The 13,350-nt window shown below is 48.2% G+C and overlaps 2 protein-coding genes across 11 annotated transcripts; one reads left to right on the plus strand and one right to left on the minus strand.

Annotated features, from left to right (window-relative positions):
• The first annotated feature begins 91 nt into the window (after positions 1-91).
• GMPR2 (guanosine monophosphate reductase 2) lies at positions 92-8,974 on the plus strand. 5 transcript variants are annotated; one of them, XM_060294656.2, is made up of 11 exons: positions 92-487; positions 891-986; positions 1,128-1,247; positions 3,362-3,445; positions 3,596-3,769; positions 4,591-4,672; positions 4,764-4,870; positions 5,056-5,098; positions 5,782-5,941; positions 6,117-6,276; positions 8,540-8,974. In XM_060294656.2, exons 1-11 carry the CDS (start codon positions 230-232, stop codon positions 8,546-8,548), a joined length of 1,293 nt encoding a protein of 430 aa, XP_060150639.1. In that variant the 5' UTR covers positions 92-229; the 3' UTR covers positions 8,549-8,974. The 5 variants fall into 5 exon arrangements, with proteins under 5 accessions (XP_060150639.1, XP_030710517.1, XP_030710515.1 ...); XM_030854657.3 differs by lacking the exon at positions 8,540-8,974 and having other exon boundaries at positions 3,596-3,670; positions 6,117-6,745; XM_030854655.3 differs by lacking the exon at positions 8,540-8,974 and having other exon boundaries at positions 93-487; positions 6,117-6,745.
• On the minus strand, positions 4,091-10,395 carry TINF2 (TERF1 interacting nuclear factor 2). Of its 6 annotated transcripts, none has more exons than XM_030854651.2 (9): positions 9,874-10,395; positions 9,627-9,731; positions 9,405-9,506; positions 8,763-8,870; positions 8,562-8,658; positions 7,932-8,394; positions 7,779-7,846; positions 7,580-7,671; positions 4,091-5,123 (listed from the first exon to the last, which is right to left on the minus strand). In XM_030854651.2, exons 1-9 carry the CDS (start codon positions 10,063-10,065, stop codon positions 4,953-4,955), a joined length of 1,398 nt encoding a protein of 465 aa, XP_030710511.1. In that variant the 5' UTR covers positions 10,066-10,395; the 3' UTR covers positions 4,091-4,952. The 6 variants fall into 6 exon arrangements, with proteins under 6 accessions (XP_030710511.1, XP_060150637.1, XP_030710514.2 ...); XM_060294654.1 differs by having other exon boundaries at positions 4,980-5,649; XM_030854652.3 differs by lacking the exon at positions 4,091-5,123 and adding an exon at positions 5,669-7,444.
• Between the last annotated feature and the right edge of the window lie 2,955 nt (positions 10,396-13,350).

Consider the following 13,350-nt stretch of genomic DNA (forward strand, 5'->3'; position numbering starts at 1 on the left):
CCCCCCACCCCCACCCCGCACCTCGCTCCTCCTCCTTCTTTCCACGGGGTTCCGGAAAGGCTCAGGAATGCGTCCGCGTTTCGTTTCTGTGGCGTCGTAAAAAAAAAAAAAAAAAAAAAAGGAGGCGGCCCGCCTAGATACAAAAGAGATGACGCCTCTGCAATTCTGAGAGTCCCCAGCAAGCCGGGGCTAGTATAAAGCGGGGGCGGAACGAACGACTCCTCCCATCATGCCAGGGGGCAGCTCCGCGCGTCCCACCCTGGGAGTTATAGTTCCCTGCCCCTCAGATCCAGCGGCATCCTCAGTGTGTGAACTCTGTTACCCAGAAGGCCTCCAGCACCGAAGCTGGAATTCCTCGGTTACTCGTTCTCTCCGGCAATTAGCGGAACCTGTTAGCGCTGCCCACAAGGCTCAGCGGGGCTGCGCGAGGTTAGTGGCTAATCAAGAGGAGCTTCGGTCAACTGCCACCTGGCCCCGGCGACAGGAAGTGAGTACCCCTATTCCGGAAGCTGGTTTTGGGATCCCACCACTCCTTCTCACTCCTAAATCTGCCTCTTATCCCAAACTGCTCTTTGCAGGGGCGGGAGAAAGAAGAGTAGTGGGGTAAGGAACGCACCATTTAGGGTCTCTCACGACTCCATCCCAGTTCTTCTCCCCAACAAATAGTATCTAGGTTGAAGACACCGAGAGTAAGTGAAACCACCCGAGTCTGAGGTGACGGTCTTCAGGGACTATGCCTCGATCAATGCCCTGACCTTCCACAATTTAAGCGAGGAGAGAGATGAGCCCGCCAGCCCTAACAGAACATTAAGTTCTAAGGGAAAATTGGCTCAGCTACCGCCTCCTGACTTTTCCTACCTTCCAGCTCTCAGATTCGCTGCTACCCTTAGGTGCCTGCCATGCCTCACATCGACAACGACGTCAAACTGGACTTCAAGGATGTCCTGTTGAGGCCCAAACGCAGTACCCTTAAGTCTCGAAGTGAGGTGAGCCTGCTTCTCTAGTTGCTCTTTCTTGATCCCAAGCTCCTGGAGGGCCAGGACTGGGAAAGATTCCTGGCTTTTGCCCTCCTGCAATACTTGTTTTTTGGATAAATGAAATGCTTAGTTTCCTGTTCATATCTGCAGGTGGATCTCACAAGATCCTTTTCATTTCGGAACTCAAAGCAGATGTACACTGGGATCCCCATCATTGCAGCCAATATGGATACTGTAGGCACCTTTGAGATAGCCAAGGTTCTCTGTAAGGTAGGACTTCCCTCATACCCCTTCCTCATGGTGTCCAGTTTTGTGGGCTGACTGCAGAGGTATCTGCATCCCCACCCCCATCCCAGGTCAACTCTGGCAGTTAACAGTCAGGATGCTCAATTTCTGTTTTTGCAGTAGTATTAAGGCCCCTTTATCTGATAACTTTAAAGGGCCATCTGAGTTAATGAGATTCAAAGCTAAATTTTGCCCCCATTTTAACAGAACTTTCCCTTTTCTCCTGTCCAGCAGTTTATACATCCTGCCAACTTTTCCCACCACCCAGATCACCCTCTCCAAATCACCAGCATCCCTCTTTACACTATTGTTAGGATGCTCAGCATTCACTGTTTTAGTCCAGAAACTAGATATAGTTTGAGCATTCAAAAATTCCTAACTAGAAGATCCTAGAGAGAAGAAGTTTATTTTCTTTCATGCCTGTTTTTTTTTTTTTTTTAATCTTCCTCTTCTTTAAGTTCTAGGTTCCTGGGTGTTTCTGGGATGTGCCCAAAATGGAATGTATTTTTCTTATATACAGGTTATTGCTCATTTTCAAAATGGAAGCTGCTGCTCCTTTCAGTAATATTACCTGTCTCTGTATTTGTAGCTGAGAAGGTAGATAGTTTGGGCATCCTGAGGACATATGCACTCTTCTGGTTAATCCAGGTAGCCCTGGTTGATGGATTCTGCTGCTGCTTGTGGCTCTGTCAGCCTTAAGGACTTCATCTCTCTTTCTCTATTTTTGATTGCTGTAAGTCTTTGTGGAATGTCTGCTATCATTTCTCTGAGGTTCATAGCTATGCAGCTTTAGTACTGTATTACTATTGCCATTTACCAACTGCTTAGGAATCCCACTGTTGCCCGTTGTCCACCTGGCCTGTCCAATAGAGTTAAGGAATGGTGAATCTGACTTCAGTGTTAACAAATGTCCTATAATGTATGGACCTTGCCGGGACTGTCTTGATGCTTTATGTTGAGACTGGCTTTTCATTACTGCTGAGTGCTGAAGAAATCAGATTTTAGAGATACAGCCAAGTCTCAGTAATAATTAAAAGGTTGGATGCAAGCAAGGATCTTTTTCTAGATCTCTAGCTTGGTATGTAATTGGATATGCTCATCATGCCACCCTATGCCAGTATATCTCCAAGGTCTGCTGACCTCCTAGAGTGATTTTTGTCTATTAGCATGTTGATGGCAGAGTGTTGCTGAGAAAGCACAGTTCTGTACCAGCGTTAGCTAGGTAGTGTTGATGATGATCTCTGAGTATTATAGCATTTGCACTTCCTTACTGCTGGCTGATGCTTGACTTCCTTGGGTCTCTCGTCTGTTGCAAGATTTGTGCTGTCTTGTCTATTTGCATGTCTGCACTTTTAAATCACAAACACCAGCATTCACAAGTGGCCTTTGAATGCCTTTCTCAAAGTATTGGGACGTTATTTGCAATTTGTTGTGCTAGGAAATACAAGTCTGATGAGTCATTATATCCTTGAACTTGGTTGACTGAAACAGACTAAATGAGATAAACTTTTCAGGTTGGTCCATGTCTCAAGAAAATTTGTCCTTTACTTTAGCAGAGATGGAGAAAGGGTAGCACCTTATTGACTGTTAACCTTAAGGCCTTACCTCTTGTAATTTTGTGAGCATTTAGGCTTACTGAATTACTGCTGGTAAATGGACCAGAAGATACCGCAAGTAGGTTAGCTCTGTACTAGGTTATCACAGGAGGGGCTGAATCAGTGCAGGCAGACACTGGCTCCGTCCAGCCTCTTCATGGTTCTTTCTTGTCTACTGCTTGTCCCACTGCACCAACAGCTTGTCCTTGTCACCTTTTAACTCAGAAGCGCTGTACGTGCTGGCAGGTGAAATCCAATCCAGGTGACTTTAGTACTTTGGTGGGAGTGTTGGGCAAGTACTAGCTTATGGCGAAAAGCCCGACTGCATTTGTAGAGAGAATAATGGTGGAACTGAGGTTTGAGCTCAACCACTGACTTCTTCAAGTTGCTCTTTCCAGACTTCAGTCCTTTTGTCCCTCAGATAGGATAATATAAAGGTCTATTTTTAGAAAAAGAGACTCTTAATGAAGTTCCCTCCTTTTTGATGGCTCTTTCTTCTCCCAGTTCTCCCTCTTCACTGCTGTCCATAAGCACTACAGCCTCGAGCAGTGGAAAGAGTTTGCTAGCCAGAATCCTGACTGTCTTGAGGTAACACTGGTCCTCCCCTGATCCACTCCTTAGCCCAGTCTTCCGGGAATCTTTGTGTGGCTTCCTGGGGACCAGCCCTTACCTTCCCACCCCTGTTGGCTAACCAACCAGGTCATTTCTTACATGCTAATGGCCCTGTTTCTCTCACAGCATCTGGCTGCCAGCTCAGGCACAAGCTCTGCTGACTTTGAGCAGCTGGGACAGATCCTGGACGCTATTCCCCAGGTGAAATATATATGCGTGGACGTGGCCAATGGCTACTCTGAACACTTTGTTGAATTTGTAAAGGATGTGCGGAAGCGCTTCCCTGAACACACCATCATGGTATGTCTCTACTACCGTGTAGTGGGTCCATTCCTCTCCTTCCTCCACTCTTTCCCGCCACACCATTTTGTTACACCAGTTCCTTTCTCCTCTGCTGCATTTCCTAGTCTGCTTAATCATGTCACTGGGTGATGATCCATGGTTCCATGCTTTAAATGTTTGTGTACTGGCCAGTGCCGTCTTCTCCGAACCTTGATACCTAGTCTTTGTAAATCCAGTGTCCGACATCACTCACTAAACCACAATGGAACATTTCTGCATCGTACATACCTCTAGTACATACACACCTGCCCAAAGGTATGGAGAGATACTACAGTCATATTGAAGGGGATGCATGAAATGTTGTTTTATTTTATTTTTACAAGCTCAGGGGAGTCATGACAACGCCTCACTTTCCTCGCAGCATTGAGTGGTCTCTCTGTTCTGTCCATCAAAAGCAAGTACAATTGTGTAGATGGGTATTTAGCTGACATTACCATGTCCTCCCCCTTTCCCTGAAGCCAGAGAGGTTTCATGACATAACAGCTTAAGCAAAGGATGTGCTTGGGTCTTTTGGAGGGGAGGGGGAGATAAATCTACTGTAAATCAGATGTGAGCTTGTTCCAGTTGGACCCCCGCTTTACCCTAGTACAACGGTGACACTGGCCACTCACCCCCTTACCTCAGCTTGGAAAGCAGGGTCCTTTGAAGTGACTCGTCTAAAAGCCCTCAGAAGGCCCAAGTAGAGGGAACCAAGGTACTCTTCTTTGTAATAATGCTGGAAGCATGCGATCGGCTCTTTCTGACCCTAAGAATGCTCTGTTTTGATGGTTCTGTCCCAGGCAGGGAATGTGGTAACAGGAGAGATGGTGGAAGAGCTGATTCTCTCTGGGGCTGACATCATCAAAGTGGGAATTGGACCAGGTAAGCTGGTTCACTGGGGGCCACTGGCCACCGCTTCAGTGGCAGACACCTGTGGAGAACTTCCCTCTCATTCTTGTCACGTTCTTCTCAGGCTCTGTGTGTACCACCCGGAAGAAGACCGGAGTTGGGTATCCACAGCTGAGTGCAGTGATGGAGTGCGCAGATGCTGCCCATGGCCTCAAAGGCCACATCATTTCCGTAAGGCCAAGAGCAGGGTAGGGTATGAGGCTGCCAGACATCTGGGTTCTCTGCCAGGTCTGGAGGCTCTGGTAGAGGTGGATCAGGACTCCTGGGTTCCTGTCAGCTTTGAGGTGGGCCACTGGGACCTCCTAGAGGGCTTGGGGCATCCATACTCTCCCTTCATAGTGCTCCTTACTTTGCAGGATGGAGGCTGCAACTGTCCCGGGGATGTGGCCAAGGCTTTCGGTAAGGAGGGCACAGAAGGAGGATCCTGTAGAAGAGGATAAGTCACCTCTGAGGGTCTAGGATCAGGCTAGGGAAGTCTAAGAAAGCTGTTCAGATTCTTTTATAATATGACTAGTGACCCAGAAGCCTGTGGTGTCATCTGGGGCAAACCAGCAGGGGAAATCCTGAGACTCTGATGTGGACTCTCCTAATGTGGGCCAGGGCCATCTGCATCATCCCCTGGACTGCGGGACAGTGCAGATGCCGAGCCCCACCCTGGACCCATGGCATCTGGCTCTGGGGAGTGGGGCTACAGATCTGCATTTTCCCAGCTTCCTAGGTGATCCTTGTTCACACTGAAGTTGGAGAGCTTTGCTCTTGGGACACTTGAAGTGAGTCTTGTTCGGCTGGGCAGAGTAAAAAGAGGTGACCAGGAGATGGCGAAAGCAGCAAAAAGGAGAGAGCAGAAGCCAGGCAGAGCGTCTCCAGAGGCTCTATTTTAAATTCTTGTAAAGTCCACTGAGGAACAGAAGCCAGGGCAGAGTAGGCCTGTGCACTGGGTTGTGGGCCAGCTAGGGAAACAAAACCAGGAAGATGCCAGAATCATTGGCAGGCCTGAGAATTTTGTGTAAGTTGCTTCTGAGGGTGACCACGTTGGAACCTGGGCCAGATTCATCTCTTTCCCCTCTTGTTGGTGCTGGCAGGGGCAGGGGCTGACTTCGTGATGCTGGGCGGCATGCTGGCTGGGCACAGCGAGTCAGGTGGTGAGCTCATCGAGAGGGATGGCAAGAAGTACAAGCTCTTCTATGGCATGAGTTCTGAAATGGCCATGAAGAAGTATGCCGGGGGCGTGGCTGAGTACAGGTAGGTGTGGAGGCCAGAAGCTGAGGGTTCTTGGAAAGCGTGACTTCCCAAGTCAGGTGGTGGCAGAACTTGGAAGAAAAGTGATGAACAGGGACTAAATGCTAGAGATTGGGGAAGAGTCATTGGGCTTAAGAAATCCAGACAGAAAAGGTAAGAAAGCTTTTCCTCTTCTAAGGGCCTCAGAGGGAAAGACAGTGGAGATGCCCTTTAAAGGGGATGTGGAACACACTATCCGAGACATTCTTGGAGGCATCCGCTCCACCTGTACCTACGTGGGAGCAGCTAAGCTGAAGGAGCTGAGCCGGAGAACTACCTTCATCCGTGTCACCCAGCAGGTGAATCCGATCTTCAGTGACAAGAGCTAGACCTGAGCAGTTCTGCCCTCCCAGGGCGCCAGCACCCACCACAGGGCTCCCCAGTGGGCCCCTCTCCCATCCCAGCTACTAGGGCTATTACTTGGTCATTTCCTATCCTCTCTCTGCTAAGGGCTCCTGCAGTATTCTGTACTTTATCTGCACATGCAAAATGCCCAGGGCACCCACTGGGGAGGAAGCAAGGAAGGCAGGCTGAGAAAATAAAGTTAAGATAATCAAATGGGAATCTGGGGACCCAGAATCCTGAAGATTATTAAAAGGAAAAGATGCTCATTCATACATAAGTGTTTTATATGGCCTTGGTCTGGAAGAGGTAGGCTTTTAGAATCATGTTTTGTTAATCAGATTCATTAAATAGATCTTTGAATATCTACAAAGCTCAGAAGTGTTTATGTATTTTAAATACCTCAATAAAGAGAGATCCCAATGACTTTGAGATTCTGGGGATTTCTGCACAAGGATGGCATCTGGGTGCTGCTGCAGGGCAAGTGGAGGAGTTGGCACTGACCCAGTGGAGTCAAGGACAGTGAGTGCCCTTTCCATGAAGCATCTCCATTCTAGTGCCACCACCCCCAAGTAACCTGGCAGCATGAGAATTTACAAGTATATTCTGGCATCAGACCACACACAGTATTTTCAGAATAGCAAAAGGAAATTTCTCTTCTAGGCTCTCAGCCCTGGTAACCCTTTTGGGCATGTCTGAACGACACTCTCCAAGGGAAGTAAAGTGGCAAAGGGATCCCCTTCCAGCCCTGGAGAGGCCGGTTCTGTTTCTAAGGAATGACCTACACTGACCTTATAGAAGCCTTAATTCCCCTCCCTCAAACGAAGACAGTGTTTTAACAAATCCAAAATTTAATTATTAAGTATTACAAAGTAACTTTAGCAATATAGTCAGGCAACCCAAGCCTGGACTTCCACTTTATTACCCCTAAACTGTGTGAGAGCTGAGGAGGAAGGAGACAGGCAGAGTGCCGTGGGCATTCCAGTCTAATCACAGCAGTCTAGAACTGTCTGTATGGTTAGGAAGAGGGACAGATACACCACTGGGGCCAGAAGCGGGGAGGTATTCACAGAAGGTGGGGATCAGGGTGTCAAACTTTGTCTTCTGATAGTTTTCCAGAGAGTCCTGCAGAGAAGGGAGCAGGGAGATCCTATCATCACTGAAACATGCCCTGAGCCCTCCATATCCTGCATCATATGGCTTTCTATCTTGTTCTGCCCGCCCATCCCCTTCCCCAGCTTTCCATTCCTTCCTACTCACCCTTCCTTCCCTCTGGCCATTTTCTTCCTCGTCGGAGTCCAAAACCAGGTCCCCTAGAGTAATGTCAGAGCTGCACAGAGATGGAGGACGCACTGCAGGGAGGAAACCAGAGTCCAGGTACTCTTCTCAGTGAACACAGGACCTCAAGAGTCCCCAAGAGAGGAGGCTGTCTGATCTGGTCCTGACTCAGGATACCTACCTGACTTCCTGGCCCTAGGAGGCGATAATGACAATCTCAGGGGTTCCATGGGGCAATCCAAGCAGTTCCTAGGGTGGGAGCAAGCAAGACAGGGTGAAAGGAAAGCAGGCAGGGCATGTGCTGCTAGTAGGGAGAAGCAACTGTTGTACTCACTCCTTTTGCTCTGAGGCAGACAAGTCATTTGGGTTCTCCTTCAGAGCCCTTCCTCCCAGGGTCTTGGACGGACTCCTAGACTTGCCAGTCGAGGCTGCTCTGGTGCCCACAGCACCTGCTGGATCTGCTGTGTGTGTCCCATGTTCTTCGCTGTTCCCAGGCTTAGATATGACCTGCGTTGGTGAACCCAGATTCCTAAAGGGGAACAGCATGACTGTGGGGCGCTCCTTATGGCCTCTGCTAGTGGATGCCCACCGGGACTGGATTCTTCGCCGGCCTAGAGGGGCCAGATTGAAATGGTGGCCAGTCAAAGGTTCTGGGTGCTTCCTTGAGGCTGGATCCTGAGGAGGGTGTGGGCCAGGCCGGGCTTTTGGCAGAGGGTCGTGGAGTGCTGGTGTTGGTTGCTGAGGAGGACTCTGCTCCATGGGCTCTGTAGTGTTCACTGAATCAGTAGCAAAGCACTCTGAGAAAGAAAACAAATCTCTTTAAAAAGGCAATATAGTAACACATGGACTCAGTCTGGTTTCTTACGCCTCAGGCCCATGTAACCCTTCCAATAGGCTGCCTCAAGAGGTCGCAAGCTAAACACTCCACCCCCAAATTCTTAGTTTTCCTAGATGGTCCTGGTACCTGGAAGTGGCCACCCCATGTCCACACCATATTGGCTCAAGACAAAAGAAGAAGTGATGGAAACTCCCGGCTGCATCCAAGTCAGCACATCCTGAAGCTGTGGGCAGGGAGAGAGGCATGAAGACCACAGGCGTTGATACAACTCCACCCCCTACCCCCCAGCCCAGCATTCTGCCCTTATGTGTTTTGCCCTAGCAAAACCTGCTGTGCCTGCAGTGTAGGCAGTGCTTTTTCCAGCTGACACAGGTATTCAAAAAACAGCTTTTCCATGGCAGCCAGAAAAAGTTCCCCGTACTCTTGTTCAAGTTCCTGCGGGAGGAAAAGAAGCAGGTCAACACACCATTGTAAAGCAATTATATTCCAATAAAGATGTTAAAAAAATAAAAAATAAAAAAAATAAATTATGTTGTACATTGTTGATGAAAGTATTTATACATTGAAGAAAAAAGCCTGAATGAATCTTCTCGATTAAAATCAGTAATGTTATTTATATTAAGCATTACTAATTTAAAATTGGGTCAACAACAAGGTCCTACTTATAGTACAGGGAACTATATTCAATATCTTGTGATGAACCATATGGAAAAGAATATAAAAAAGAATGTATGCATATGTATAACTGAATCACTTTGCTGTACAGCAGAAATCAATACAACATTCTAAATCAGCTATGCTTCAATTAAAAAAAGATTCAGTTGTACATTCTGAATGGGTAAATTGTGTGATATATAAATTTTATATCAACAAAGATGTTTTAAAAAGTTAAAAAAAAAAAAAGGAAGCCGGTCAGAAGAGGACTAGAGAGAACAGCTACACCATAGCTTCCAAAGCAGCCAGTCCCACCTGTAGCTTCGAAGCCAAATCAACAGAGGCTTCTGCCAGCTGCTTCACCTGCTGGCAAAAGGTTTCCTGAGCCTCTGAGATCTTCCTCAGATCTTGCTTTGTCTGTTGAGGGTAAGGAAGGCAAACAAGTTAGAGGCACCAGAATCCAGTGACCGGGAGGAGGAACAACTTTGTTGCACCGCGTGTTAAGTGGAGGTAGGGCTTGCTCCAGGGACGACTCACGGCTTTGGGGTCCCGCACTGCAGGTCCAGACTCTGGGAAGTGGCGATGCAGGGCATTCAGAACCTGGGCCCAAGGCCGGCCCTGCAGGATCATATCCACCACCAGCTGTGAAGAGTGCTGAGCTCAGAATCCCCACGTCCGGGCAAGCTGCCCTTTTCCAACCGGTTCCACCCCCAAGCAGTCGGCCCAGGACAGGTCCTCGCATCCCGTCCCTTTCCCCTCTACCGGGTCCTACTGACTCCAATACCTTGGCCTTTAGGCCCATACACAGGCGTTCATGGTGCCGGTACCGAACCAAGCCGGGGGCAGCAGCGCGCAGGGATCGCAGAAACTCCAATACTCGCGGAAAATGCTCCACGCAGCGTCCGCGCACGACTTGCCAGCAGGCAGCGGCTACGAAGCGAAGAGCGGCGGGACCTGCCCCAGGGGGCGTGGCCATGGCCGGCGGGCCCCACCCCAGGAGCCGTACCTTTGTGTTCCTACCTCTGGCAAGGCTTCCCGCCTCCTCCTAGGGGCGCGGTTTCCGGTGGCCCTCACAGGCTCGGCTATTTCGGTCTGCGCCGGATAGTTCGCGATCCGAGACTGCGCCCTCCCATGGGCCACCGGAATCCCGGGGTTTTCTCCAACTCGGGCTGGAGCCTGAATGGAGAAGCTGGCCAGCTCCACTGGCAACAAGTCGTTCTGCCTTAAACGCCGCCGCTGTCTCGAACTCAAAGGCTACTTCGCTTCCGGCTCCGCGACCAGTTTCCCTACCCGGGAGAAGGGTGGTAGTGGAGAACCAATGGGCCGCCAGACAAGGGAGACGTCACGGCGCGTCATAAGGCCGCGCCCCGGCAGATCCGGCGGCGCTGCCGGGCCCCGACCCAGCTGTCCTGCGCTTCCGACGGCTGCTGAGCAGCTGGGACCGGGGACCTGGGCCCCGCCTCCCGCCCTTTCCCGCCTCCGGCCCTTTCCCGCCTCCGGCCCTTGCATTTCTTCGCGGAGCCTGCAGAGAAGGCCCGTCGTTCTTTGAGGTCTTGACTTTCTAGTCTGTAAAGCGAGGCTTATGCCACTTTCCCTCTCCATCGTCTTCACCCTCTCAAATACGATTCCTTAAATCCCAGCGCCCAAACCATCGCCTGCAAAGCCTTCCCCGGGCGGCGCGCCGCTTGCAGTAAGAGTTCAACTCTTTTTTTTTTTTACAGAATGGGAGAGGGCGCCCGCCTTTAAAAAATAAAATTCAAAGTTTGAAAAGATACATCAGATTGTTAATCTGGTTTTTTTTCTAGATGGTGAGACTGCAGGAAATTTTTGTGCTTTTCTGTGTTTGATATCTTTTTTTTTTAATCGTGTAGTTCTAAAATAAATAAAATAGATTTCCTTTTTTGAATTTCTGTTGTGCGCTTACTCCAGTCAGCCCCCTAATACAGTTGACCGTTTTACTTGTCTTTCTCCTGGTCACCCTTCCTGATGTCTCTCCTTATTTCCATTGCCAGGGACAGAACCTTGGCACACAGTGTATATTTTTTGTTGACTGAATTAATTACCTGCTCTGACTACCTTACAGGGATTTAGTGAAACTACCCTTTCCTTGGGCCATCTCCTTTCTTAGAGATACTGGCTCCTATATCCCTCCCTGTCTCCACTCAAGATCAGTCTTCTGAGGTGAGCCACACATTCGACTGCCCTTGGGACATCTAGCTGGAAGTTCCAAAGTACCCAAATCGGACATCTACGAAATTCTAGTTATCTTCCTTTTTACTTTTACCTTAATTTATTCTTTCCTTAAAGTTCTGCCTTTATGTAGATCTGAGTTTCTGACCTATGTCACTTTCCTTCTTTCTGAAGAATTTCTTTTAGCATATCTTGCAAGTCAGGTCTCCTGGCTACAAACTCCCTCAATTTTTGTTTGATAAAGTATTACTCTTTCACTTTTGAGAGATAATTTTGCTGGATACAAAAGCCTAGGTTGGTGGGCTTTTGTTCCCTCAACACTTTAAACATTTCACTGCACTCTCATCTTGCATGGTTTCTGAAGAGAAGTCCGATGTAATTCTTTTTTTAATATTTATTTATTTATATGTTTATTTGGTTGCTCCAGGTCTTAGTTGCGGCAGGCGGGCTCCTTAGTTGTGGCATGCGAACTCCTAGTTGCAGCATGCATGTGGGATCTAGTTCCCTGACCAGGGATCAAAACTGGGGCCCCTGCGCTGGGAGCGCGGAGTCTTATCTACTGCGCCACTAGGGAAGTTCCCCCACTGCCCCGGAGTAATTCTTATCCTTGCTCCTCTATAAGTAAGATGTCCCCCCTTCTACCCCTCAAGTTTTGTTCAAGGTTTTCTCTTGGTCTTTGATTCTCTGTTCATCCTTCTTATAAGGACAAGAGTGAGAACTTTTAAGCTCCTTACATGCCAGACTGAAAACTGGAAGTTGTCTTCCATTTTAAATTCTGCTCTTTCTCCTGGCCTCTGTATTTCTGTGCATGGCACCTTTCTTTACCCATGAGTCAGAAAACAAGACCATCACCCTTAACTCTGTCCTCTCTCTTCTCCAAATCTAAACCCTCACCAAGTCTAATCAATTCTACTTCCTACAGAACTTTTAAACCTCCCCCCCTTTTTTTTCATTCTCACTGACTGTATCTTATTTCAGGTTCCCTGTCTCTCACATTGAGAAGACTCTAGTCTTCTCACCTCCAGCCCAACTCCTAATTTCTTTTCCATGTTGCTTTCATCGTAAACCTGCTGAAATGCAAAACTGATCATATCATCCCTAACTGAAAGCTCTCTCTTACTTTCAAAAGAAAGTCCGAATTCCAAAATATGGCAAAAGGATTTTTAATGAACTGGCTAAGTTTACCTCTTCATCAACATTCCTTGCCACTTTGCACTTATCATGCCTCCTCTTCAATTGGATTTGGATTTTCCAAATATGCTGTGTTGTCTCATATTTTGTGCTTTGCATATACTGGATACTGCATACTCTGTCCTTCTTGCCTCTTGGACTTGACTTTTTTTCATCTTTTGTGGCTCATCTGATAGCTACCTCCATGAAACCCCTCGTGTTCTCTTCCCAGGCTCCTCGGCATCATCCTGTACATCTTTTTTTTTTTCCACACTGCGTGGCGTGTGGGATCTTCATTTCCTGACCAGGGATTGAACCTGTGCCCCCTGCAGTGGGAGTGCGGATTCTTAACCACTGGACTGCCAGGGAAGTCCCCCCCCCCCGCCCCCGTACATCTTTTTATCACCACCACTGTCATGCAGAATCTATTTTGCAATGTTGTTGTAAGGATTAAATGAATTAGTAAATAAAAAGCACTTAGAACAGTACCTGGCTCCTACTAAATACTACATACGCATTTACTGTATTTTGAATGTTTTCGTGTCTGTCACCCCCACTGTTGGGAGCCCCTTGCGGGAAGGACTTGCTTTTTTCTCATACATGTTATGTCACTAGTGCCTTATGCAGTTTCTGGTTCACGTGTTCATGGCTAACATGAACAGCTCCTTTGTTAGTCCTCTGTGTCCTGCCCCAGGAGCCCCTTGTCTTGCAAACCTTCTCAAACTCAAAGGATCAAGAAGACTAGAGGTCGGCACTTAGAACATTGGGAACTCGTGGCTACTCCTGGCCCAAGAAGGGTGGAGGCAAGGAGAGCATGGAAAAAGTACAGAAAGAAGAAAAATGGAAGGTCATTGTCCTAAATAATTAGCGTGCATAGGAGTCAAACCCCTTAGTGAGTTTA

Source organism: Globicephala melas, chromosome 2 (assembly GCF_963455315.2).
Source record: "Globicephala melas chromosome 2, mGloMel1.2, whole genome shotgun sequence".
NCBI classification, from domain to species: domain Eukaryota; kingdom Metazoa; phylum Chordata; class Mammalia; order Artiodactyla; family Delphinidae; genus Globicephala; species Globicephala melas.